The sequence below is a fragment of the Akanthomyces muscarius genome, chromosome 2 (genome assembly GCF_028009165.1).
Source record: "Akanthomyces muscarius strain Ve6 chromosome 2, whole genome shotgun sequence".
Taxonomy (NCBI): Eukaryota; Fungi; Ascomycota; class Sordariomycetes; order Hypocreales; family Cordycipitaceae; genus Akanthomyces; species Akanthomyces muscarius.
The window spans coordinates 3158722-3185235 of record NC_079242.1 but is presented as its reverse complement, the minus strand read 5'-3'; the positions used below and the strand labels follow the sequence as shown (position 1 = coordinate 3185235).

Here is a 26514-nt window from a genome sequence, read left to right as displayed (position 1 = left end):
GCGCGTCACGCCTTGCAGAAAATGCAAGGACCTGCCGGCTGTGGTTCCTCGGGTCCCGAAACGTCACCGTTGTCAGCTGTAAATAATAAAGGGCGACAGGCTATCGGGTTCGCGGAGCCGCAGTCTTCGGGTAGTGCGCTATTGGCCTCCAAGACATGAGCTAGCGCTGGGCTTAGTAGGCTCTTGGCTGGACGAGATGCGAGTGCCCCGGCATCCGGATAACGGTCCCATCAGGTACGCGGGTGCTCCGGGACTCCGGCGAATTATCGTCTAAGCCAAAGAGTCATCGCTTGGGGCGAGGACATACAGAATGTCGGTACTTAAGAAGTCTGCAGCCGGCCAGCCAGCCAATTAGGCCAACATTATTACGCCCAGCCTAATGCTGACGAACCCTGACGCCCGTACGTCTTCCGAAGGCGCAAGCACATGCAGAAAAGTTTAAGCTTCCTAGCGTGGGGATCTACAACCTAGCTGGTGATATCATAACCGCATACCCTACACCCACTTTGGCGAAACATTTTTCAGCCATTGCAAATAACCAAAACACAATTACAGTCATTGGACTGTCAAGGTGAATATGAATCGCCTCAATGGAATCACAAGAATACCCGTACGGGGCGCTGCGGCGTTGAGCAGAACGAGACCAGCCGTGGCAGTCCTCCCAACCTACGTCAGAGCTCTGAGCACCACGGCAGCTTCCCCGACCAGTGAGTTCCCGCCAGAGATTCCCATCCAAAACCGCATGCGACGGACTAACTGTTGACACAGCAAAACCAGACGGAAGAGAACGAGTTGTGATCCTGGGTTCCGGCTGGGCCGGCTATGCCCTTGCCCAGACCATCAAGCCCTCGAAAGCATCACGGGTGCTCATCTCGCCGCGGTCGCACTTTGTCTTTACGCCGCTGCTGGCCTCGACGACAGTCGGCACGCTCGAATTCCGCGCGAGCATCGAACCGGTGCGCCGCCTGGGCCTCGACGAGTTCCACCAGGCGTGGGCGTCGGACATTGACTTTGCCAGCAAGACGATCCGGCTCGAGGCCAACACGATGAGCGACACGGCGGGCACCAAGACGTCGACGCTCAAGGGGCCCGTCAAGGGCCCCGAGTTTGACATAACCTACGACAAGCTCGTCATCGCCGTCGGCTGCTACAGCCAGACGTTTGGCATCGAGGGCGTGGCGCAGCACGCCAACTTTCTGCGCGACGTGGGCGACGCGCGCGACATCCGCCTCAAGGTGCTGACGGCGTTTGAGCGGGCCGACCTGCCGTCGACGACGGACGCGCAGCGCCGCGAGCTGCTCAGCTTCGCCATCGTCGGCGGCGGGCCGACGGGCATCGAGTTCGCCGCCGAGCTGCACGACCTGGTGCACGAGGACCTGGCCAAGCTGTACCCGGCGCTGATGCCGTTTGTGCAGGTGACGGTGTACGACATTGCGCCCAAGGTGCTGCCCATGTTCGACCAGGCGCTGGCGACGTACGCCATGGACCTCTTCCACCGCCAGGGCATCCAGGTCAAGACGGAGCACTCGCTGCAGGCCATCCGCCGCGAGGGCGACATCCTCAAGCTGCGCATCAAGGGCCAGGCCGACGAGGTCGGCGCGGGCCTGCTCGTCTGGAGCACGGGCCTGACGCAGAACCCGCTCGTGGCGAAGCTCCTGGAGCAGGACATTCCGGGGCTGGGCAGGATCGTCAAGGATGCGCGCTCCGGCGGCATCACCACGGACGGGCACATGCGGGTGCTGACGCGGCAGGGCGGCCGAGGCGAGGATGGCCCGCGCGCGCCGCTGCCCGACGTGTATGCCATTGGCGACTGCACCGTACAGGAGGAGCACCGGCTGCCGGCGACGGCGCAGGTCGCGAGCCAGCAGGCGACGTGGCTCGGCAAGCGCATCAACAAGGGCGACCTGGACGCCGCGGGCGAGGGCTTCAAGTTCCGCGACTGGGGCGCCATGGCGTACCTCGGCAGCAAGCGCGCCATCCACCAGAACGGCGCCGACGGCCTCAAGGGCTGGCCGGCGTGGATCCTCTGGCGCACCGCGTACCTGACCAAGAGCATGAGCTGGCGGAACAAGCTCAAGATTCCGGCGCAGTGGCTCATCACGGCCTTGTTTGGGCGGGACATTTCACGGTTCTAAGGGCCTGATGAAAAAGGCGATGATGAATCACACGGCTACTATACACATCTCGGGATCTTTTTCCTTTGGTTACTTTTAGGAAAAAAAAAGGTTTTGACTTTTTCAGCGTTGCACAACTGAGACGACGGGTATACAACTACATGGTAGATCAACAAATTTGGAGCGGAAACGGTTACGGGGGGCATTTGGTTTCGGCACTATAGACAATTGAAATGGAATCCCATCATGGATCTGATCAAACATTATGCGAATCGCCATGTCATGATGGTGTAAGTGCCATCTAGGCTGCCGATCGTAGCCGGCACCGGACAGCCACGCAGCTCCATAATTTCATCACCACTTTGGACCCGCCAAGGTGTGTGTGAGTGAGTGAGTTTCTTGATATCAACATCTCGACCTTTCATCTCCAGCTTTTTTCAATCATAAAAAGCGTCTCTTTTCATCTCCTTTCCATCTTGCCAACCAGTTTCAACACAGTTTCCCCCACACAAACAGGCAGCCGTGGAGCACACACCAGCCATGCTCTCGCTTCTTACACCCAAGCGCCCGACGGCACCACCACCACCGCCCAACTACGGCGTCTACCTCGTCACCGACTCGACGCCCGCCATCCTCGGCTCCCGGGACCTCGTCGAGGTCGTCGAGGCGGCGCTCCGCGGCGGCGTGACGTGCGTGCAGTACCGCGACAAGACCGGCGCGCAGGCCGACGTGGTGGCCACGGCGCGGCGGCTGCACGCCCTCACCCAGCGCTTTGGCGTGCCGCTGCTCATCAACGACCGCGTGGACGTGGCCGTCGAGGTTGGCTGCGAGGGCATTCACATTGGCCAAGACGACATGAGTGAGTTTGTTTCTCTTCTAAACGATATAGACCATCTTGGTGGCTTCAGGGAGGAGGCGAATGTCGGAATGGCATTACTGATGTTATAGCAAAGATGTACACGAAGCCCGCAAGCTCGTCGGACGTGACAAGATCATCGGCGTCACGGCCAGCAACGCCGACGAGGCCATCCGGGCCTGTGAAGACGGCGCCGACTATCTCGGCCTCGGCACCGTCTACTCTACCGCAACGTGCGTTCTAGTCCTCCCCCTTCCCTTTCCCCTTCTCGCAGCCCCCCTCATCACGCTGCCGTGCTGACCAGTTTCTCCGTGTGTAGGAAAAAGGACACAAAGTCCATCATCGGCCCGTCTGGCGTCCGCGCCATCCTCAAGGCCATGGTCGAGGCCGGCCACGGCGCCGTCCCCGCCGTCTGCATCGGCGGCATCAGCAACGACAACGCCGCCAGGGTCCTCGCGCAGACAAACGCCGCCCCGGCCGCCAAGCCCCTCGACGGCGTCGCTGTCGTCAGCGCCATCATCGCCGCCGACGACCCCGCCGAGGCCGCCCGGCACCTCGCCGGCCACATTGCCGTCGCCGCGATCCCGCTGGTCGTGGGCGCCGTGGGCCGGGCGACGCCGCTCTCGCACAACATGACGAATCTGGCAAGTTCTTCCCTTCTTCACGTGGTGTGATTGCGTAATTCTAAGATTGTTAAAAAACAACAGGTCGTGCAAAACTTTGCCGCCAACGTAGCCCTGGCCGTAGGCGCGAGCCCGATCATGTCCAACTACGCCGCCGAGGCCGCCGACCTCGCCAAGCTCGGCGGCGCGCTGGTCGTCAACATGGGCACCGTGACGCCCGAGGGCCTCGCCAACTACAAGCAGGCCATCAAGGCCTACAACGACGCCGGCCGGCCCATCATCCTTGATCCCGTCGGGTAAGTTTCCTCACCAATCTCGACTACTAAACATCCCTGAGCTGACCTCTTCCCCCTCCAGCGCCGGTGCCACCGCCATCCGCCGCGCCGCCACCGCCGAGATCCTCGCGCTGGGCCGCTTCGCCGTCATCAAGGGCAACGTGGCCGAGATCCAGAGCCTCTACGGCGTCTCCGTGACCCAGCGCGGCGTCGACTCGACGTCGGAGCTCAGTATCCCGGAGCGCGCCACGCTCGCGGCCGCGCTGGCGCGCAGGCACCGCACGGTGGTGCTCCTCACGGGTCCGACGGACATTGTCAGCGACGGCGCGCGCACGTACCGCGTTGACAACGGCCACGCCATGCTCGGCCGCGTCACGGGCACGGGGTGCACGCTCGGCACGACCATCAGCGCCATGGTCGCCGCGCACCCGGCCGACGCGCTGCTCGCGGCCGTCGCGGGCGCCGCCGTGTTTGGCATCGCGGCGCAGTACGCCGTCGAGCGGGACGAGGTCCGCGGGCCGGGCTCCTTTGTGCCCGCGTTCCTGGACGAGCTCTACTCCATTAGCCGGGCGACGGCCGAGGGCGACTTGAGATGGCTGGTGCTGGCGCGGGTGCAGGGCGTGCAGGTGGATGATGAGGCGTGATGAGAGAGAAACATGTTATGGCTTGTGTCATCTCTGAGAGGGGTAAGTATATTTGACTGGATGAAGGAATGATGTACAGAGAAAAACGACAGCTCCAGAAACAATACCACACTTGGTTTTTATTACCCAGATTACCCAAACATGAAAGCGGTATATATAAATCCCTTGAGAACCAGACGAGGGGTTGCAATCTGCCTCGTGTCAAGATGAAAAAAGAAAAGACCCCAATAACTCCTAAACGTAGTGGTGTGTTGCCACACCAACAAACTTGATGCGCCTAATCCGAATCGCTTGGGAAACACCCATCCGCAACGACAAATGCCATTCAGTCGCTAAATATCATCCATCGCCTGTAGTGCATGCTTGCTTACTATATATACTCCATTACCCCATCATCGGCCTGCTTGCCTGCCGAGCTGGCCGTTTTTTTTTCTTTTGTTTCCTAACCAGACATGATTTCATCATTCATGTTCCAGGCCGTCTCGTTAACAATGTCAAACCACACGGACTCATCCAGCTCGCCCAGCAGCGTCTGCGAAGACCCCGGCGGGCCGGGAATTCCAGGCAGGGCCGCGGCCGCGGCGGCCGCCATGTCGCCCGAGTGGCACTGCAGGTTGACGAGCTCGCGGGCGTTGAAGAGTAGGCGCAGGAGCCGCTCCCAGGGGTCCTCGGCAATAGGCGGCGCGACCTTGCCGCCGCCGGCGGTGCTGGCGGCCGTGGTGGGCTCGGCGCGGCGCTTCTCGATGATGAGGGCCAGGTCGTTGATCTGCCAGTGCAACATGTGCGTGATGGTGAGCTCCGAGGCGACGTGCTTGGGATCCCAGCCGGGCAGCTGCAGCGTGAGCAGCTTGATGCTGGTGATGAGGCTGTAGGCGACGTCGGACGTCGTCAGGTTGACGTACTGCGGCTTGTCAATGTCGCGGTTGAGGAAGCGCGCGCGGAAAAAGGCGCGCAGGGAGCGGATGCACGACCAGAGCATCTCGAGGCGCGCCTCGACCGGCATGCTGGCCGGGCCGCAGTACTGGTCCGACAGGGCAATGTCGGTGAGGAGGATTTCGGAGATGAGTATATGACCATTCAATGATGCTGTTGTCGAGTGTCAGCGAAAAGAGACCGTGGACACGTTGGAAGTAGAAGTGGCTCACCATCGTCTTGTAAATGCTTGGGCAGCGTTTCGCGAAAGTTTTTAATCTGTTCTTGAAACGTCTGTACCATGACTGGAATGGGGAGCGGCAGTTGCTGGGTCGGGTCAAACGACATGGTGAGAGCGATATTCTGAGCAATTTGCTGCGATTTGACGAGTTTGATGAGAAACACGTCCGAAGGATATTCTGCTGCATTCTCCAGGGTTTTGAGACACAGCTCGACGTGGGATGTGTTCATGAAGACGTCTGTCTTTTTATTTGTGGCAAACACGCTGTGCAGTTCTCTTGTTAGAATACAGTTCTCTCTTCTCCAGGTAGAGAGTTCGCCGCAGCGGACACCACTCACATTGTATTTATATAATATGTAGCGGCGTATGCTCTCAATGGGTCCAGCTGCGAGTAGCGCGCGTCGCTCGGTAGCGGATCGCAGTTGGGCGAGCTGAGGTTGACGCACATGGAGCGCGCCAGGAAGAGCAGGTTTGTGAGCTGATGGCCCTTGACGGCATATTGGTACCAGGCAATGAGCAGTTGCATGCCCTGCAGTAAGTCTAGCGTCTTTACGCCCTCGACGACGGCCGCGCGGGCAATGTCCGAGAGCAGCTCGCTGCCGAGTCGCGTCTGGCGCGCGGCGTCGAAAAAGGTCGCCGTCAGCATGATGGCCTTCCACAGAAACGGGCGCTTGTCCCGGAGGTCTTCCGACGTCATGTCGGGTGGCACAATAATAAAGGGAAAGGTAACGGCCCAGAGCTCGTGGTAGTCGGCGAGCAGGCCCGTGGCGTCCTCGGGCAGCGGCCAGATGGAATCCATGTGCTGAAAAGCCTCGGCCTCCCAGCCGGCAGGCGATGCTGACTTTTCCTTGCCGCCGCCTCCGGCCCCTCCGCCGCCGCCGGGCGAGCTGGCCGTGTTGGGGAACCAGTGCTGCAGGTTGACAATCTCGACCAGGTCGCTCTGGAGGTCGCCGCTCTTGACCGTCTTGGCGCTCGATGTGGCGCGTTCTGAATTGGTGGCCGCATCATCGGGCGTAGGCAGTCTCGCGTGGCCCTGGCCGACCTGTGAGGACAGTTCGTTCAGTCTCTTTTCCAGCTCTGCGACCCTGGACCGCTTGGGCCGCTTCTTGATGCGCGGCGGGGCCGGCGGACGGGAGAAGCATTCTTTATTCAGTCTTTGACATCTGAAATAAGAAGAAAAAAATTGGTCAGTGTACTTTTCGTTCGGGTTCCATTCATCTTCATTTCCTGCTCATCCAACAGCCATCGCGCACATCGCCGGCCCCCATCCGCATAGCGAAGGGGCGGCGGGAGGGGCCAAGCCCACCAGGCAATTTTTTGGCATGTGATAGCCAACAAAGCAACCTCTCAACAAAAAAAAACTCACCTCTCGCATTTATCGCCGTCTGTGTTGCCGGGAATGCATCGCGCTTTTGCTTTTGCGCAGGTCGTGCAGGCCTTGGGGCCTTTGTTTTGCGCGGCCTGCATTGCTTGGCTGATGGTGGTGGTTGGCCGGAGATGTCGAGCAGATGCCGTGGGTTGGGTGAGCTGCCGAGGCCGCTGTAGGTGAATGAGATGGGGGGAGACAGATTATGGGCCGAGACCAGGCGACATTGGTCTGTTGGCAGAGTAAAGAGTCCGAGGGACGAGAGTTGAGCGCCCTCGGGAAAACCAAGGTTCACGTCAATCAGACGAGTTGCGTCGAGACGCGAATGAGAATTGCCGTGGGTGAATGATGAAGATGAAAATAAAAATAAAAAGAGACGACGGGTAGAAATAAGAGTCAAAAGTCAGGCAACGTTGTGTATGTGTAAAAGCCCACTTTGTCCGTGGACGGCTGAAGGAGGGAAGCGCGTGTAAAGGCACGGATAGCGTAACCAAGTTCCCCGTTCTGGAGTCGCAAGGGCGGGGGTGTCTCTTTCTCCACGCAAAGTCTGGTGACCGTTTACAGTTCCTGTCCTGTATGCTGTAGGTATACGCATGTATGTAGAAGCGAGTTCCTGCCTGGTTGTGGATGATGCCACCGTAATAAAAAGCTGCGCGCAGACGGCTCGGCCGGGCTGCTGGGGACCCCGAACCCGCCTTTTTCCCCAGATCGGAGCTAGATGTATGTTTCAATGACAGCAAAGCCGCTGCTGTTCAATTATTTCGAGATGGACAAGAAGGGAAAGCTTCTCTGAGGCGGACAGTATTGACGTGTTCTCCAAGTCGTCGAGCTCGTTTCTGTTGGTGCTTGCTGTGCAAGGTTTCAGGGGCAGTTGTCCTTTTGTCTTTTTTTTTTTGCTTTCAATTCAAGGCAAGAACAACAAAACAATGCACCGGCAATCGCAGAATCCTACCAAAGAATGACCCTGATTTCTGCTTCTGCTGCGCAGCCTGTGTTGGAGGGACGGCTGACCATTCGCAGGCGCTGGTAGGGCGGTTCCTCGGTACGGAGGACTAAATTGGCCCGCGCATCCGGCCGTCTCCTGGCCTCGCGTTGTCTGGGGTTGCTTTTGCCTTCAACTGCCTAGCTGGTTAGACTAATCAGCCACTCGGCTAATGGGCGAGCGGACGAATGTCACTGCGTTCTACCAGGCTGCCAGGGCACTTCAGCGCTGTAAACACCTGTGCGCGCGAGTCAAGTCGACTCAAGAAGCCCTCTCGTGCCTCTGCAGCCCAGTTCTAACCGATGGGCTGATTTCCACTGCAAAAGGTCAAAGCTACTACCAGTACGGAGTAGTACTGGTGAGTACGGATACAGGCTGCATGACTCCCCTCGTACCCCAGACCTGGTTAGAAATGCTGGTTAGGAATGCTGCAGCCTGATTTTCTAGGCACGCATCCACAAACTCAAAAACACACACACCAACTGCGGCCCTTGCTGCCTGCCACCTGCCACCTGCTAATTATAAAGTAACGGATAAAATGGGTGTAACCGGTACGTACCTAACTACATGTCCTCGACAAGCCCAATTCTCTATCTTCCCCAGACTCGGCAAAAGCATGGGCAGGCTGGGGAAAGCTGACACTAGCCCGTTCTCATTACCACCTCGCATGAGAGAACCAAGTTTTAGCTCGCGTAAACTACTTTCTTCAACAACGATCCAATTGGCTCAGTCAATGCCGAGGATAAGTAAAACACATCCAGACAATCAATCACACAACAAGAAAAGTACGCGTAATACGGCTCAGGTCCATGTCACGTCACCGGGGCGAGAGCCTGGCAAGGCTCGATTAAGCTCTAGTTTTCCATGTCGAAACGAGGGATGCTTGTGCATCACATGTTTATTGATTCGCTGGGGTTGGTACGGAGTAATACCAGTCCCTGCGGCTATCAAAGTAAAAATCATCCAAAGAGTAAGAGCATATGTATTACCGAGGAATTCGGCATACACCTAAATAGAATGGAAATGAGATTGGACCGCGTCACCAGTCGTTTGCAGAGTGGGCAGCAATGCTGCTGCCTCTAAGCGGCGGCCACGCCAGCGCCGCGAGCACCAGCGGACTCACGCTCGAGGAGCGCTTCGGTGAAGCTTGTACCGTTCTTGACCTGTCCAGTTGCCATCATTTCCTCCCTAGCCTGCTCGATTCCGAGCTGCTTGTCGGTCCACAGCGCCGCTTCGGTCGCGCCTTCCTCGCCGACACCAATGAAGCCGCCCTCCACAGCCCACTCAGACGTTCTCTTGATGCCAAGCCGGGTCCAGATCTCGTCCACAGCAGCCACCAGCTCGTCGCGGTACTCCTTGGTGTGTCCGGGCGTGGGCGTAATGCGGAGGCGTTCCTGGCCAACGGGGACCGTCGGGTAGTTGATGGACTGTACGTAAATCTGGTAGTCCTGGAGAAGCATATCCGAGGCAGCCTTTGCCAGCTCAGCGTTGCCAACCAGAATGGGGATGATATGAGAGGGGTTTGGCATGACGGGAATGTCACGTGCGTTCATCTCCTCCTTGACGGCGCGCGTGTGAAGCTGCTGCAGCCTGCGGTCGCCATCGTATTCGATCTGATACTCAATCGACGCCTTGGCGCCAGCCATGGTCGCGGGGGGGAGCGAGGTCGTAAAGATGAAGCCCGGAGCCAGAGAGCGAATCATGTCAACAAGCTTGGTGCTGCCGGCAATGTATCCTCCCACGCAGCCGTAGGCCTTGCCCAGAGTGCCGGTGATGATGTCGATGCGGTCCATGATGGTGCCGCGGGGCATGCCCTCCTTGTGCGCCTCCCAGTCGAGGTGCTCGGCAACGCCAGCACCGCTCGGACCGTACATGCCGACAGCGTGAACCTCGTCGAGGAACGTGATGGCGCCGTACTTGTCGGCGAGATCGCAGATGGCCTCAATGGGTCCAATCGAGCCGCACATGCTGTAGACGGATTCAAAGGCAATAATCTTGGGCACGTGCAGCGGCAGTGACGCGAGCTTGGCCTCGAGATCGGCAACGTCATTGTGTTTGAACACGACCTTCTTGGTGCCGGAATGTCGGATACCCTGGATCATCGAGGCGTGGTTCAGACTGTCGGACAGGATAACGCACTCCGGAAGCTTGCTGCCCAGAGTGGCCAGGGTAGCGTCGTTTGCGACGTAGCAAGACGAAAAGACAAGAGCGGCCTCCTTGGCGTGCAGCTTGGCCAGGGTACCCTCGAGCTCGACGGCATGCCTGTTGTGGCCCGAGATGTTGCGTGTGCCACCAGCTCCGGCGCCGTATTCATCGAGAGTCTCGTGCATCTTGTCGAGGACAACCTTGTTGCTGCCCATGCCGAGATAGTCGTTGGCGCACCAGACGGTCACCTTTTCCTCCTTGTTGACCATGTGGGCGCGGGGGAACTCCTTGGCCAGGCGATTGATGTTGTTGAAGTAGCGATACGACTTGTCCTTGTGCTTCTTGTCGAGTTCGTTGGTGTAGAAGCCATCATAGTTGAACTTGGCGCCGTGATTTGGGCAGGCGGCGGCGGCGGCGGCGGCAGTCGAGGCTTCCTTGCGCTGGAGCGGCACGGTCGGGGGGGCGGGCGCTGTTTTCGAAGCGTGTTAGCTATTTCGAGTGCCGTTGCAAATTGGTACTTGCTGCAGAAGCGCGCCCTCCAGAAAGGATCTACGTACCATTGTCACGGCCGTTGAGGAAGGGCGTCTCAACGGCGCGTGCCTCCTGGTTGCGGCTGGTGTGGATGCTCGCGCGGCCGGGCTTGCCGTTGCCGGAAAAGGCGCGGATGCCGGAGAGCGCAGCGTACTTGGACGACTGCACGGCGAGGGCCTTGCCCATCACGGGGCACCGATGGGCGTAGACCTGCAGCTTGGACATGGTGCCGCCGCAGGGCGACGCGGGCTTGGGGCGGGCCGTCGTCGACATGGCGCGGAGGGTCGCGGGAGAGGCCGCCTTGAGGAAGGGGCACATGGCCCTGGACTGACGAAGAACGCTATCCATGACGGCGAGGAGAGATTGATTCGGTCGGGGAAAAAGCGTTCGCTGGCCGGTGTTTTGAAGAATTGATGAGTATTGGATAAGAATGGGCAGCACTGGTCAGAAGTTTCTCAGGGCCCGATGGGGGGGTTTGTTTGTGCGAGGGGCAATTTTTTTGTTTTATTAATCAGACAATTGGAGTATATCGTGCTAAACAGATCATATGCCTCGCACTGTGAGAACGGGCGTATGAACGGGAAAGGGAAAACAGAAGAGGGTTCGTCTCAAGTCAGATGCGAATGGGAAAGAGAGAAGAAGGTGGCGGAAGAAAGGGCGAAAACGGCACACGGGGTTTGACTTTGTCATTTTGTGTCCAGCGGCGGGACCTCCCCTACTTGGTGCTGTGCTGAACCAAACCTAGCGCCATTTCGATGGCGGCGGAACCAGACTGGGCCGGTGGCTAGCCCAGCTGCGTGTTCCGAATTCGCAGCGCTCTGACTGGCTGGCGCTGGCTGCTGCTTTTACCGTCCTGCTTGTCTCTGCATCATCAGCCACCTACCAGTAAGCACAGCAAAGTAAATACCAGTCTGCCAGGCATAAAACAGTGCAACTATTACCTGCACGGATGCGAGCAATCCGGCATGGCGTGGTGTGGCAACGGGCCATTGTTGCGCAGGACCCCCGATCTCAGCACCTCAGGCACAGACAGACCGCCACGCCTTAGGTACCTACCTTGCCTACCTTAGGTATTTAGCTAGAGGCTAGAGCCCACGCCGGATGCCCTGTAACTCGGGCCTTTCAGCGCTGTTCCCACCCAGTCCACAGCGGGTCACTCCGGCGCTGGCTCGCTGTTCGGCGTGCTGTTCGGCCTGCGTGCGGTTCGGTGGATTGGCGTGGTCCTGTTTCTTCGGTGGTGCCGCGCCGGGCTCGGCCTGAGTGACACAGTCGAGTCTGGTCCACCACCCACGTAAACTCTGGCGCTGCAGCGAGGCAAACATGAACTTAAAGCGGCACTCTGGCCTGCATCTACCAGCACCATGGCCGGCTCGCGCTAGCCGTGAAAATAGTCTTCCGTCTGGGGAAATATCAAATTGCTCGCGCTCTATTGGCTGCAGTGCCTCGTCTCTGTGTGCCCCTGTCTTGCTCTGCGCCCGACACCTCCGCATCTCACCGTCATTACAATGGACGACTGCTGCTACGCTTCTACCTTACCTGGCAAGACTTTACAGCTCTTGGCCCAGACCGGCACGTCATAGTCCCATGCTCCATTGAATAAAAGCTCTCAATTGCTGTCAACGCCATAACTGCCGAATTAGCCAGGTAGATACAAACCGTATTGAAATGCAAACCTCTCCCTTGTCTCTGCAATGGTAATCATCTGCCCAAACGCCAATTCATTTCCAAGTCGTGCGCTATGCTCGCGGGCTTCGTCCAATGCAAATCTGCCTTTTCCCATAACCCCCATACTTCACTTCAACTCCCACCAAAAGCAAAACATTTCCACCTCAGCCACTATTACATTCGTTTGTTTAGCAAGCTCTCCGCCAGCCGTCCCTGGCCACTCGTCCCGCCTAGTACCTTGCTCGCCCATGATGGAAGGTCCGGCGCTCGTTCGGCTCGCACGTCGTTTCGCATGTCCGATGCCCGTCGCACTACTCGCGCGTCGTCCATTGCCTGTGCTTTGTTAATTCTATTATCAACCCAGCGGGTCGGCGATCGCATAATGTTCGACAGGCTCTTTTCTCGTGAAGTCACGTCAGTTTTTGTTTTCTTCTTCTTCGTCTGAGTGCTGGGTCTTTTCTTGATCAGAGGGTCGTACCTCGGGGTCCTTTGGCTTGCCCCCCATTTCAATATTGCTCAAGAACCATTCGTCAGGGAGGCTCTCCTGCAGCTGAATGCGGTGTTGCATGGTGTCCTCATCGGCGCTGCCCAAAAACTTTCCGGAAAGCTGGCCCGATGCAATTGCCAGAAGAAGCTTCTGATTACCGAGTTTGCTAGACAGCATGTTCCAGCGTAGAGTATCGTGTGATGGTCCCTTCTGCTGCTTGTCTCGCTCAGCTTGAATTTCGCTGCTGATGGAGTCAACTTTCGATGCTACATTGAACCGGAATTTCGGGTGTCGTGTCTCAAGTGAGGTCAGCGCAAGAGCCAGCTTGTGCTGAAAATTCTCTCGCGCGAGTCGACATGACTCCTCGTTGAAGGCAGAGACGCCATTGCTGCGCAAGGGGTAGACTGGATTGAAATCAGAACCGCCGCTGTTGCCGTAGTAGGTGTTAGCTCCTAGGATTGGCATTGGCACCGATGCGTGCGTCTGTGCCACATGAGCTGAAGCCGGTGGCGCAATGTGACTGGAAAGTGTCGACGTTTCAAAGGCATGGTCGGGCCGCTCTGGAAACCAGTCCTTGTTCGGTTTGCTCGACGCAATATGCGAAGCAGGTCTCTGGTTGCTGGCAATCCTCTCTGCTTCCATCACTCGCATGTACTTTTCTGGATCCGTCATACGCAGGTTGTGTCGCTCAACCATGCTGTCAGCTTCCCGACGCTCCTCAGCTGTCAGCGTTGCCGTCTCGTCTTCTTCCTCGAACGTGTCCGAAGACATGATTGAAAGGATGGCCCGGCTTCTGTCATGATCCAGCAAGTGGTCAAGAACAGCATCCTTGCCCTTGAAGTCAAATCGGGCATCGGTGGCGTCAACATCTTTGATCAGATGCATCAAGTTGGCGAGCCGCTTTGACCAGCTGACGGGGTTCTTCTGGTCCACAACCCGAGATGCTAGCTGCATCTTGAAGACCGCCTTGTTCTGCAAATCGTCCTCGAACGAACCCGCAACCACGAAACGGTACACGAACACCGGCTTCGTTTGACCGATGCGGTAGGCTCGGCCAATGGCTTGCTGATCTTGGACAGGGTTCCACTTGAAGTCGAAGATAATGACTCGATTGGCACCATGTATATTCAGACCAACACCACCTGCATTGGTGGAGATCAAGTAAACCATTTCACCGCCTGTATTGAAACTCTTAACCATCTCCTGCCGCTTTGATATCTGAGTTGAGCCATCAAGACGACGAAATTTTCGGTTCTGCTTCTCGAAAAGGGCGGTCAGGTAATTCAAAGTCGGAATCGACTGGCTAAACACCAAGACTTTGTCGCCGAGTCGGCTCGATTGGTCCAGAATCTTATTCAGAAGCTCAACCTTGTACGACAGCTCGGTCCGATCCAGGTTTGGAACAGTTGTCATACTCATGATCCGAGGGATTGTTTCCATGGGGAATCTTGCAACATCTTGCCCAAGGTCTGATTTGCTCTTCAGCTCAATGACCTTTTTGCGATATGCAGCTGGGTGTGCGCAAATCAGCGCCAAATGATTCAAAACACCAAATAAGTTGGCCTGATTGACCTTCTCTCCACTGCTATGAGTGCCTTGCATGTAAAGGTCGTACAATCTGCGTTGCAATTCGGTAGGCGGGACCGAAATGACAAATTCTTCTTTCGGCGGAAGCTCGTGCTTCAAACATGATTTGATGGTCGCGCGGTGAACTTTCGGCGCCGCAGTTGTTTTGAGAGCTTGGAGCAACTTCATGGCCTTTCTCTTCTCGTAGTTGGTTGAGTCATGATAGAGGCCCTGATGGATAGGAGTAGCGTACATGTCGCGGAACTCTTGCAGCGGTCCCAAGAAATTTGGAGCAACCCAATTGATCATTGCGTAGTACTCTTCGACGTTATTCGCGAGCGGTGAACCAGTCAAGGCAATTCGCGTGCTTGTCTTGAGCTCTGATGCGAGTTGTGTGATTTTGGCTTTTGGGTTCTTTAAAGTGTGGGCTTCATCTGCGACAACCACAGTTGCGTGTTCGACGAGAATTCGATCCATGGTAACAATGTTCTTGTCGCTTCGTCTGAATCCTGACTTGAACATAGTGTATCCGATTATTAGCACACCGCCATGCGCAGCCCAATCTTTGACGTTGTCCATTCTGTCGTAAGTGCTTTGCGCTGCGTCAATGGTGATAACGTCTCCCATTAAGTGCTCAGGAGCCCACTCCTCAAACTCCTCCTTCCAGTTGTCAACCAGACCCGCCGGGCACAGGATCAAGACTTTGCAATCGCGTAAATCTCGAGGTATCTGGTCACGCACTGTAGGGTCTTTTGACAGTGCAGACTCTCGCAGTGCCGCTAGAAAGGTGATTGTCTGCATTGTCTTGCCCAAGCCCATGGTGTGGGCTAAAAGGCAACCTTGGCGCTTGCTTTGGTCTTGCACAATGTGGTTCCAGAGAAATCGAACACCGTCGATCTGATGATCTTTGATGCGGGAAGAAATCTTAGGATGAACATAAATGAACCCTTCGTTGTCCGCTTTAGATTCGTTGATGATGAATCGAGGCGACTGTGTAGAAGCGACATCATATGAAGTCGCAATCTGTATATTTGCACGGTTCTTGTCTCTGCGCCGTTCACGCTCTTTCGCATCCCGGGCTTCACGCTCACGGAGCTCAACACCACTTTTGTCGAGAATAATCGCCTTCTTTTTGTTCTTCTTGGTGCTAGCCGATTTGGAAGTGGTTTCATCTGGTCCTAGCTCGTCCAGCTCCATGGGTTCGTCGTCGAATTCGTCCAAACGAGCGATCTGATTTCGCTGCGGAAATGCGTCTTTGATCGTGGCAAGAAAGCCACAGAATGGGGGAAAAGACTCCTCCGAGTCTTCCAACTTTTCCACGTCTTTTTGGCTCATTTTCGAGACCTTCTGCTCTTTGTAATATCTGCACTTGAGGAAGCTTAGATAAACGAGCGTCAAATCGAACGCCGCATCTGGTGTAGATGTTTGGTCGCTGGCAGCGAGCCTCTCATGAGCTTTGTCGACTAGGTCCATCCAAATATTGGAGATGCTGGATCCAGCAAGAGACTGGAAAAGCGCCTCACGCCTGTCAAAGTCAAGCTTCCACAGAATGGAAATGGCAAGGCGAAAGCGATCTTTTTGTTGGGCCCAGACTTTGGGAGACGTGTTACCAATCTCCGCTAGCAGAGATTGAGTGAAAGGATCAAATGTGCTCGGCACCATCTTTACCTCTGCGCTTTCCATTTCGACGTCAGAAACCTGAGTCAAATCAATAAACGAACCAGGCTGACTGGCAGGAGGGAGAAAGATGGAAGAAGCAGGGCTGGTGGGGGGGATCATGGAGTTGGAAGAAATAGGGCTATGCGGCGAGTGCAGGTGTGAAGGGGGAAGATGGCGGCCAGCTGGCGAAAGATGGCTGCGTGCAGAATCTGCAAACGCAGGCTCGTCGTCAACAACAAATTTATCCAGAAGCTCTTCTTCTTCTTCAGAGCTGGAAAGCTCGTCGTTGTGAATAAACTTTTTGGATTGGGATAGGTTGCGTTGAGTCAGGATAGGTGGAGGTTTCGGTGGTGCACTTCGCAAGGAGAACAAGTTGGTGAGCCACTCCTGATGCAACTTGTCGACCACCGTTTGCTCGACAATGTGCACCTGAAAACGCAACTCGTCCTGCGCTTTCCAAGGCAGCACTCTCAGGTCTCTGGTCAGCGTGCTTAGGCGATTGCGAAGGTGCTCTGCCTGTTTCAGCGCTGCAAAAGCCTGTTGACGCAAAAGGCCGTGTTTTCTCGCGTGAGTCCACAGACGAAACGCCGTTTTTTGGTGCTTGGGAAGCTTCTTTTCTCCCCACCCTTCTTTAATCTTTGCGATTTCCTCGTTAATGATTTCCTCGACAAGCTCTGATCCAAGTATAAATGAGTCCCCCTGCCTGTTCTCCTCTTCCTCGTCCGCTATCTCACGAAGAGTATCCTCGTCGAGGGATGCCAGTTCGTCAAAGTTGACAATCTCCTGGCCTTCGTCAGAGAGGGCACCAGTGTTGACTCCCGACTGGATTTTGGAGACTTTCCGGTTGTTTTTCAGCAGATATTTTTTGACGATGGAGTAGATGGCCTTCCTCTTCCCGCGAGGCTGAGACGGGTTTGCGATTGAGCCGAAGGTGTCTGAGCCACTATCGGAGTTGTAATGTGCATACAGATCTTGAGTTACCGCCTGCTGGCCTAGATATGCGGTGGACGAGTCTCTCACTGGCGAGGGAGCACGAGCGACACGCGTAGCCTGGGCACTTGCTGGCTGCGGCTCCTCAAAACCCTGCATTCGCTCAGCAGAAATGCCGGGTTGTATGTCGCTAACCAGCGTGGGGACCACGCGGCGAGTTTTTTTGGGAGACCTGTCGGATATTTTTGATTGCCCAAGGGTAAAAGTATTGGGTTGGGCGGAGACTGGAGCAGAATTCGTCGGCGCACCTCGAGATGGTGATGGAACAGGAACAATCGGCGTCTGAGCTTGCCGAGAAACTTCAGGAGCGTCGCCGCTTTCGATACAGCTTTTTTCTTCGCGAAACCTGGGACTTTGACTCTGGAGATTCATAATATTCCTCGCAAGTTTAGCCCGGTGACGAGCAGCCGTGATACCAAGGCATTCCATTAGTTCCTTTTTCGAAAAAGTGAGCTCGTATGTTAACAACGTTTCGCCATCGACGAGGTTCTCGCGCAAGCGCGACTCGAGCGCCGAGACATCCTGAGTCCACTCTGCGCCATCAGAGCACAGCTCTATGCAGACCCTGTCGATGTCCCAAAGGAATGGATCTTCTGACAATGGCTGTGCCATGCTAGTCTTCGTGGTCGGACGAGCAACAGCTGTAGCCACACGCTTCTCTTACTGGGGACTTGTTAGACTGGTAGAACAGATTTTGCCATGCCAGATGACGTAAAAAAAGGGACCTTTGCGAGACTCTATTACTTACTTTACGCATTTGCAAGAGTAGTCCTCAGCAATTCAAATGGGAATTGTTGTGCGATCGCCGTAAGAACGAATTATGCAGATTAGCTGAAGGCGGCGACTCGATAATAACGAGACTATTGGGCTATAGAAACGGCCGTGTAGCCTTGAGGTAAAGCACAGAAGCTCTGATGGGCGAAGGCTCTCGAGTTTGGGTGGTGTTGCGGGAGTGGAATTGTTTGCGACAGCAGGCAAAAGTGAAGCCCAGTGACTTCGAGCGTTTGCAGGAGGCGCTGAGACCCGCGAGCCAGCTGGCACGCTTGGCGGCCTTTCCTCGCTTACCGACTGTTGCTGGCAGCCAGATACAGGCCAAGTACACGACGCAGCGTACTCTGAGCTGCTGAAGCGATTTATTTCATGGGGTCGAGACGTATTTCGATTGAGCAAAGGCAAGTTACCATGTTGAAGCTGTCATAAAATTTAGTGGGCCACCGCACCAATCTACGCGCTATAACGCGCCGACAGAGCCAGGGGTCACCAGCAGCCAGCTTCGGAACTATTTACAGTCGAGTGCGTAAGGGTCGTGGGGTTCTCTTTCACGGCCGTTCAATGCCTCTTGAGCATGAATGTAATTTATTTGCAAAACTGCCTGCTTCAAACGTTAAGAGGCCCCCAGACCGCATGTTTATTCATTTGGTGGAACAAAGCGGCGGGATGTCTTGACCCGTAGACATGTTTCACAGCAAGAGACGGTATATCGCAGTTTTGGTCTTCATTGAGCAAACTCGTCGACTTTTCCCAATCCTCCCCCACGTGTATTCTCCTGGTGCACAATCTCCATACGTTGGCGATGTCGGCTATCACCTCCAACTGGTAGTGCCGCAAGCCACTTCGAGCAACGGCGGTGCCACTATTTGCGGAGGTGGTGAGCGAATAGCGATTAATAAGCTGCTCCAGCGCCGCAATGGAAACAGATGGAGCTTCTGATCCGTCGATTCGTAGGTGGTCTGAACCTTGGAAGCTATTCATAAATTCTTGTGCTTGCTGAGCCAGCGAGTTCTTGCCGGTTTGAACTTTCTCGCCCTGATTCAGGCCGCGACCTCGTCATTGTTGGAAACTTGCAACATGTCCGGCATCACTGGAGCGGCATACCCGCCGACGCTCTCGGCCACAGAGACGGAGCACCTCGTCAAAACCATCAAGGACTGGTCATCAGGCCACGGCCTTGTAGTCCGACCACCACCAACCGTTATTGCGGCAGAGGCCGATCCCAGGACCGTCGCTGCGGTTCCCGCGCCAGTTACGCTGTTCCCCAGTCCTTTTCCCAGACAATGTTTCGCCCAGGCCCTTGGTGTCCAGACCACCTATAACGAGCTCTACGCCGCTGTGAGCCGAAACGAAGAATTCATCGAGGACACGGTCAAGCAGTACGCACACCAAGATCAAGTACATTTGCGTTTGTAAGCTAATGCAAGGACATGCATGCAGGGTCATTGAAGGAGATGAGTTTATCAAAAACTTGTGGGCCATTCACCAAAAGGTCAAGGCCGAAGGCTACACACAGGTGAGACTCACACTACATTGACCGTGGACCAGATTCTCATACGAAACAGTCACTGTCCTTGGGTATATTCCGTTCCGACTACATGGTGCATCAGGACACTACAGTGAGCTCGCCTACATTCCAGGCCAAACAAGTTGAGTTCAACACGATTGCCGCTTCGTTCGGCGGTCTCTCATACTATACATCCCGTCTACACAAGTACCTCTCCACGAGAGAGTACCCTCTCTTGAGCAATGCCATTCCCACCGACATGATGGAGCTTCCTGGCAACGACAGCATCCCCGGTCTGGCCGCCGGCATCGAAACAGCCTTCCACGCATACCCTGCCTCTGAGCTAGGCCACGCCAACTGCATACTCTTCCTCGTCCAGGACGGCGAGCGCAACGTCTTTGACCAGCGCCACCTCGAGTACCGCCTGGCCGAGACCGTGCCCCAAGTGCCACTCTTCCGCCTCAACGTCTCCGCCATCAAGACGCAGACGTCCCTCGCCGACACGCCCCGGCGCCAGCTCCTGTACCGCCCACCGCAGTGCCCCGGAAGGACGTACGAGGTGGCCGTCGTCTACCTGCGCGGCATGTACGACCCCAGCGACTACCCGGACCAGGACGCGTGGGACGCGCGCTACCACATCGAGCGGTCCTCGGCCATCAAGTGCCCAACGGTGCTGACGCAGCTCGCCGGCACGAAAAAGGTCCAGCAAGTCCTAGCCACGCCGCAGCCAGCATCGGAGCCGTCCGTCCTGGGCCGGTTCGTAAAGGCGGCGGCCGCCGAGCAGGTCGCCGAGCTGTCCAAGACGTTTACCAACATATACCCCATGGACACGTCGCCCGCGGGCCTCGAGGCGCGCAAGAAGGCGCTCGACCCGACGCTGGCCGAGGCGTACGTGCTGAAGCCGCAGCGCGAGGGCGGCGGCAACAACATCTACAGAGGCGCCATCCCGGCGTACCTCAAGTCGATACCCGAGGCGCACTGGAGCTCGTACATTCTGATGGAGCTCATCACGCCGCCGCCCGTGTCGAACCTGATCCTGCGCAACGGCAGCGTGGAGCAGGGTGGCGTCATCTGCGAGCTGGGCATCTACGGCACCTGCCTGTGGGACCAAAAGACGGATGAGATATATCACAATGAACTGGCGGGGTATCTGCTGCGCACCAAGGGCGACAAGAGCGAAGAGGGCGGCGTGGCGGCGGGTTTTGGCTGCATGGACAGCTGTTGTCTTGTCTAAAGACGGTTTTCTTTGCTTTGGGCGGCAATCTGGGCGTTAGAGAAAGACATAAAAAAAGTTTCTGTGGCGGACGATTGCGATTTTTGGTTTCTTGCGATAGAATTAAAATAGTTGTGACGCTTGATTACATACATCCAGAAAAACCAGAGCGCCCCATGTTTGAATTCGTACTGTGGCATTGAAGACGTCCAGCACACATCTGGGTGTGCTGGACAGCTGCACCAAGTGACGTTCTTGACAAAAACAGATGCGCCGCCATTTTCTGAACCCAAGAGGAGAGTTGTACATTGCCGCGCAAGCACTATGCGCTGCACAGCATCGCGCGTAAGAGATGCGATTCCCTAGTCAACCGTGAGTCGGCCGGTGTTTGGGCCGTTTACTCGCTGTGGGATTGGGGGCGCTTGAGGACCTCGATGCTGCCTGTAGAATCGTTAGCGTCCTATGCTCAGCCCCCGAATTGCAACTGTCCAGGCCAGCCACATGAGTTTGTACGTACGCTGGACAATGTTGAAGCTGTTGCGGGTCTGGCCCTCCTTGTCCTGGTAGGTGCCGGTGCTGGCATCACCCTCGACAAAAACGGTGGCGCTGTAAATCCCCCCCAGTCAGTCAAAGTTGCAATCGCGATGCGCCGGGCGACGCAGAGCAAAGCACTGCGCGACGCGACAGAGAAAAATGTACATACCCCTTGGGCAGGGTCAGGAGAAAGTCCTTGCGGGGACCCTCGGCGAAGCTGGTGACGCGGAACCACGAGGTCTGGCGGTTGTCGCGGGGGCCCGAGTTGCTGGCGACGGCGTACTTGATGATCTCGCGGCCCGAGTTGGTGGGCACGAGCTCGGGGGTGTCGGCGAGGTTGCCGATGATGGAGATGCGGGCAATGGAGCGCGGCGACGAGGTGCTGAAGGCGCGGGCGGCAGAGGCCACAGGGGCGGCGGCGGTGCGGCGGAAGAGCATGGAGGACATTGTTGCGGTTGGTTGGCTGATTGATTTGTGGGAGTGAAAAAAAGAATTAGACGACGTTTGCGACGAGGATGTTGATGGATTGGATGGATGAAATGTACATGAATGGGGTTTGCGACGCCAAGATGCGAAAGAGCTGGCCTGAGGAAGCAAGCAAATTGGTGGTGTAACGCCGCCTGGAGGAGAGGAGGGGCCGCAAGATCGCGTCTCAGACGCGAATCCGGCCAACGTTAGATTAGGCCTGGGCTGCTGCGCCACGCTGATTGGCCGCGCTGGGGCGCAAGGGGTGCACTGCAGGGGCCGTTTAAGTGGTACCAGCTTCACTGCGGGCCCTTTGCGGGTGGCACATGTACCCTCTGATCATCGCCGCCAAACCTTGGCTTGATCCCTTGTGGTGCAGTGAATCTGCCGTGCTGCAAAATGCGCCCGCCCACACGACGATGCAAGGCGTCGAGCTTTTGCAGACGCCATGCGCCGTGTTACTCGACTGCCGGACAAGCATCTCACTCGGCCTATTATTTCGGCAGGAGTCCTCTCCTAGCTGCTGCCTGCAGCTGGACGTGGAGTGCTGTCTCTCAGGCCTTTGTAATGTTCTGTAAAAAGAAATCACCATAGAGCCGGGTCGTATATGGTTCTCATCTCTCAAGTTTCTTCTTTTTTTCTTCAAGACTTTTTCCACCAGCACCATGTTCTTCATCAAACCAGTTCCACAGGAGAAGCCGGTCAACGTGGACGGCGCACGATCGCGACGGGCGGTCGAGCTCTCCCGAGGCAGTGCGGCAGCAAGTCATAACTTACTACAGGACGTATGGACTTGATACGTGCTACTTGCTCGGTCACGCCTGGATGTGTCCAATCAATGGATCTAAGAGCCCTGGGCGCAGAGACGCCTAGCGACTGGGTTTGGTCAATGCATCCGCGCCATGCTCGACATTGTCTCTGCCGCCCGTGGCAAGGTCCACCTGTTCAGCAACTTGGCGTGACAACGTCGTAACGAAGCGTCCTCTGGCCAGTGCAGAATGGCAAGATGACCGCTTGATTGCATGCTTGTCTCGTGCGCCGGGCGGTGGCGAGACGAAACCCCTGCGCAGCTTTCCGCGCTGTTGAGCGCAAGTGCCTCGCCTGTGATATGCTCGACGAGGTCGCGACGGGCCCTCGACAATCTTCAACGGATGGACACGCTGGCTTCACCTGCACCAGCCTCGTCTCTAGAACAACTTAGATTAGGAACTAGGTCTTGTTGGATTTTTCATTCAGCGCGGCTTCACGCCATCCGCGCAAAACAGAGGCCAGGTTGCCACGAGCCATCGTCACACTGTCTACATGTCGGGCAGCCCCCTCGGAAACGAGACTGCGAAACTGGACACAGATACATGGTTTATTAGCCAACTTACACCCCAGTATCCATCAATTCCGTGGCACTCTTCCGGCTTGATCCTAGCTTTACGCCAAACAGCCGCAGCTGCGAGGTACAGAGTCAGCTTTGGTGGTCAACACGGGCCGCATGATTACCAGCTAGGAAAGCCACATGATGCAGACAACGCAAATGATTTTCCAAGTGCCGAAAGAGAATACTTGCAGCATTCCCATGGCGAATCGACTGCAAGCCTTTGCTCGTATTCCACTGCGGAGAGAATGGTCCCCTCAAATAGACCCTCATCGGATTTTGCAACTCCGACGCCTCTGCACATCCACACAATAGAATCCTGAATCAAAAAACAAAAGAACCCCAAGGCTTTAGACAAAGTTCCCTTTTCTATTCCCTCTGCTTCACCTTCATGTTTGTTCAACAGCGAATCTTTTACACATCACCAGCTGGATGTCTCAGACCCACTTCCACTCCCACCTCAGAATTACCCTTTTTGGGTGTCAATAGAACCGCGCTTACACGCATTGAGCAGACCTCCCCATTCAAACCTCTCAGACCTAGCCAACGACAGGCAGCCAATCTTTTCTCTCTCTGCTCCGTCAACGCCTTCCGAAATGGCTAGCAGCGGGAGAAGCCGGTTATGGACCGTTGTGTCTTCCCCCCCCTCCGCCTCCAGATGTTTGTCGACCATCTGGACGCCACGGGGGGGCCTTGCGGATCTTCCCAAGGAGTGTGTGTATGAACGAGGCTAGAATTCCTTCATTCAGCCTATCATTGAGGGCTTGGAGGGTGAGGGAGAGACGTTGGATCTGCTGCGATGGAGAAGGCGGCCCCCAACTTGGCTTTTCTCCCCATGGCAGGGGCCTGATCGGTACACACCGCACACCCTCGTCTTATTGAGGTTCTTTTGATCTCTATTTTCGTCTCAGGCAAAATGTGACGACTCCTTCGGCAGCCCTGTCTGACGGGCTGCCTTGTTGATTGCTTTCACTGCCTGTAGAGACGGATGCTAGCTTCTTCGTCCGCATTGTATAAGGATGAGATCCCTGGGCCGGTCCTACATATCACTCCGCTCTGGTCCCAAAGCGCTTCCCGATCTCAGCAAACAACACTCTGTTCCTCTCCTCATATCTCTTGCTTTGTTCCAGTCCTCATGACGAACGCTTACTGTCGATCTGCTTCTCTCTAACCGTGTCTAAGCTCTTCCCACTCGGCTTCATCGCCGATATCCTGTCTAGGCTACCTCTCTTACACCCCAGCTCCATTGCCAATACATTATCTACAAAGCTCAGCACTTGAAACCACCATGGAGCGTCACGCTCTCATCCCCCGAGGGGACCACAACTCGCCCATCTTCATGCTCGGCGACAGCGTGCCCCCCTTCGTCACGCCGTCCCTCACGGCCAACCTCGCCGTGCGCATCGTCCTCGGTGTCGTCGCCAACCTCGTCTGCCTCGTGCCCCTGCGCCTTCTCTACCGCAACGGCGAGTTCGCCGCCGTCGTATTCATCGTCGTCGTCGAGATCAAAAACATCTTCACCATCGTCATGGCCGCGCTCTGGCACACCGACGACATGGAGTCGTGGTGGCCCGGCTACGGCCTCTGCGATATTGAACCTTTCATTTACAATGGCTGCGCGGGCATCTACGTCACCTGCCTGCTGGCCATCATGCGCAACCTCGCGCACCAGGTCGGCATCATGCGCGCCAACCCACTCACGGTCAGGGAGAAGAGGCGCCGCAACCTGTTCCAGGCCCTCATCATCTTTCCGCTGCCCATTGTGCAGCTCGCTTTCACTTGGCCGCTGGCGGCCCAGAGGTACGCTATCGGTCCATTGATGGGATGCAGTTGGGTTCCGTACTCAGCTTGGCCGTATCTGGTGTTTTTTGTTATTGCGCAGCTGGTCATTTCCATTGTTGCTGCCATCTACGCAGGTGAGTCCCGTGTCAGCATGGCCTCGGCGTGGGAAAATTGCCAACACTGCTTCCAGTCATCACCTTTTTCCGATTTCGACAAGTTTCCAAAGTCACTGCTTCTGCCCTGACTAGCAACCGCGCTGCCTTCCTACGAAGCCAGCGTGCCAAGCGTCGCCTTTACCTTATGGTCATGTCCATTCTCGTCCCTTTCTTACCCATCACCATCACTCTGTGCTTTCTCAATATCCAGGCTCTGGGAACCTTGAAGCCATTTGATTTCAACGAGATCCATCATTCCACCACCGCAGCACTACCATGGGATGCCATCACATTCGTGCCAAGCCGTGTCATCGACTTTGGCAGCTTCAACAATGGCTACATCTCCATCATCACCTCGATTCCCATCTTCATCTTCTTTGGCATGACCAAGGACGCGATGAACTCCTACCGCGTCGTTCTGCTGTACTTTGGCCTGGGCAAGATTTGGCCCAAGTTGCACGACGAATATGATCCAGATAGGAGCGCGAGGCAGACAGCTGCCTCGGCTGGATACCTCAACCAAGTTACTGGGTAAGAGTCTTGGTCCCATGCTGCAAAAATGGCGCTATATTAACATACTTCGTAGGAAAACAAAGACGTCGGAGACTTCTGCTTCCAGGTATAGACTCACTCCTCATGTGACCAGCAAGAGCGTCTCCTCTGGCGAGAGCACAGCAGGCAGCCACGCCCTCTCTCGTCTGCTCACACCGCAGCTTGCCACATCTCTTGGCGGAGGGCCTGAAGGCGATGCGTCAATTACACGCCCTCCTTCGAGCTGGTCGAACCGCCTACCCAGAAACCCGTTTCCCTTCCGAAACAGGACCGGAAGCATGCACCCTACGTCATCCCTTCCGTCGCAGCCTCCGGTACTACCACCGATCGACACCAAGGCATCGGTATTTTCGCTGCATAACCAAAATGACGACGAGATTTCTGTGCAGCCGGTTTCGCCGCGGCTCCAAAGGTCGTCTCCACCTGTAAGAAACTTTTCGCTGCCTGCGATACCACAGGGCCAGCCGCACCCTTCCGAGGCTCTGGATCTGCCCAATGCGTTCTCGACTCTGGAGTCGAGTAATAGAAGCGCAAGGTTCGCAGACGCCACATCCTCTGAGACCGGGGATCATCATCAGCGCTCATAGCTTCAAGTGTTCATGTCCGCTTTTTCCTTCGCTCAATCTTGAGTGGTATATTTAGGTACTTTCGCCGTTGTGCCCATATTTGCAGTAATGATTTTGGCACTTTTTCTTCGTCTAATGACTAAATACGTCGCTGGAAGTGGTATAATGAAATCAAGGATGGGACGATATGAGATCTTTATGAATGCAATCAATTATAAAAACTATACTGTTGTATGTATAGGCACCGATCAATTGTGACGGTGGTCGAAAGCGCAGATTCTTTTTTTGAAACATGTAACAAAAAAAACGAGCAATTGAATCCAGAACGCCGCAGAAACAGTTAACGTACCCAACTACCTGGCAATATATCTGGTCTTTCTCGCCGCTGCGCACGACTGGGAAATCGCGCGAATGGCCGTGCGATTAACGCGTATTAGAAGGGGTATTCGGTTGAAGCAAAAGTTGAAAATGACTTTGGGAAAATCGCGTCGAGCGAGAATTGTAGAAGATAGAAATTGTCGGGCGACAAAAATTGACAAGAATTCAA

At 55.9% G+C, this 26514-nt stretch overlaps 8 protein-coding genes across 8 annotated transcripts; 4 read left to right on the top strand and 4 right to left on the bottom strand.

The window, feature by feature from the left end:
- Positions 1-577: 577 nt before the first annotated feature.
- On the top strand, positions 578-2135 carry LMH87_004191 (uncharacterized protein; the record flags this gene model as incomplete). The annotated part of the gene is made up of 2 exons (XM_056195371.1): positions 578-707; positions 769-2135. 2 exons carry the CDS (start codon positions 578-580, stop codon positions 2133-2135), a joined length of 1497 nt encoding a protein of 498 aa, XP_056049006.1.
- A 519-nt stretch (positions 2136-2654) lies between these two features.
- LMH87_004190 (uncharacterized protein) lies at positions 2655-4512 on the top strand (the record flags this gene model as incomplete). Its single annotated transcript, XM_056195370.1, has 5 exons — positions 2655-2973; positions 3068-3203; positions 3290-3614; positions 3678-3889; positions 3951-4512. The coding sequence occupies 5 exons, from the start codon at positions 2655-2657 to the stop codon at positions 4510-4512; spliced, it is 1554 nt and encodes a 517-aa protein (XP_056049005.1).
- A 442-nt stretch (positions 4513-4954) lies between these two features.
- LMH87_004189 (uncharacterized protein) lies at positions 4955-7132 on the bottom strand (the record flags this gene model as incomplete). The annotated part of the gene is made up of 4 exons (XM_056195369.1): positions 4955-5598; positions 5658-5929; positions 6004-6828; positions 7032-7132. The coding sequence occupies 4 exons, from the start codon at positions 7130-7132 to the stop codon at positions 4955-4957; spliced, it is 1842 nt and encodes a 613-aa protein (XP_056049004.1).
- A 1960-nt stretch (positions 7133-9092) lies between these two features.
- On the bottom strand, positions 9093-11037 carry LMH87_004188 (uncharacterized protein; the record flags this gene model as incomplete). The annotated part of the gene is made up of 2 exons (XM_056195368.1): positions 9093-10627; positions 10716-11037. 2 exons carry the CDS (start codon positions 11035-11037, stop codon positions 9093-9095), a joined length of 1857 nt encoding a protein of 618 aa, XP_056049003.1.
- Positions 11038-12528: 1491 nt separating this feature from the next.
- Positions 12529-17668, bottom strand: LMH87_004187 (uncharacterized protein; the record flags this gene model as incomplete). Its single annotated transcript, XM_056195366.1, has 2 exons — positions 12529-12750; positions 12833-17668. 2 exons carry the CDS (start codon positions 17666-17668, stop codon positions 12529-12531), a joined length of 5058 nt encoding a protein of 1685 aa, XP_056049002.1.
- Positions 17669-18904: 1236 nt separating this feature from the next.
- Positions 18905-20568, top strand: LMH87_004186 (uncharacterized protein; the record flags this gene model as incomplete). The annotated part of the gene is made up of 3 exons (XM_056195365.1): positions 18905-19206; positions 19268-19343; positions 19393-20568. The coding sequence occupies 3 exons, from the start codon at positions 18905-18907 to the stop codon at positions 20566-20568; spliced, it is 1554 nt and encodes a 517-aa protein (XP_056049001.1).
- Positions 20569-20944: 376 nt separating this feature from the next.
- Positions 20945-21528, bottom strand: LMH87_004185 (uncharacterized protein; the record flags this gene model as incomplete). Its single annotated transcript, XM_056195364.1, has 3 exons — positions 20945-20988; positions 21065-21153; positions 21251-21528. 3 exons carry the CDS (start codon positions 21526-21528, stop codon positions 20945-20947), a joined length of 411 nt encoding a protein of 136 aa, XP_056049000.1.
- Positions 21529-24200: 2672 nt separating this feature from the next.
- On the top strand, positions 24201-25988 carry LMH87_004184 (uncharacterized protein; the record flags this gene model as incomplete). Its single annotated transcript, XM_056195363.1, has 3 exons — positions 24201-24828; positions 24885-25380; positions 25436-25988. The coding sequence occupies 3 exons, from the start codon at positions 24201-24203 to the stop codon at positions 25986-25988; spliced, it is 1677 nt and encodes a 558-aa protein (XP_056048999.1).
- Positions 25989-26514: the final 526 nt, after the last annotated feature.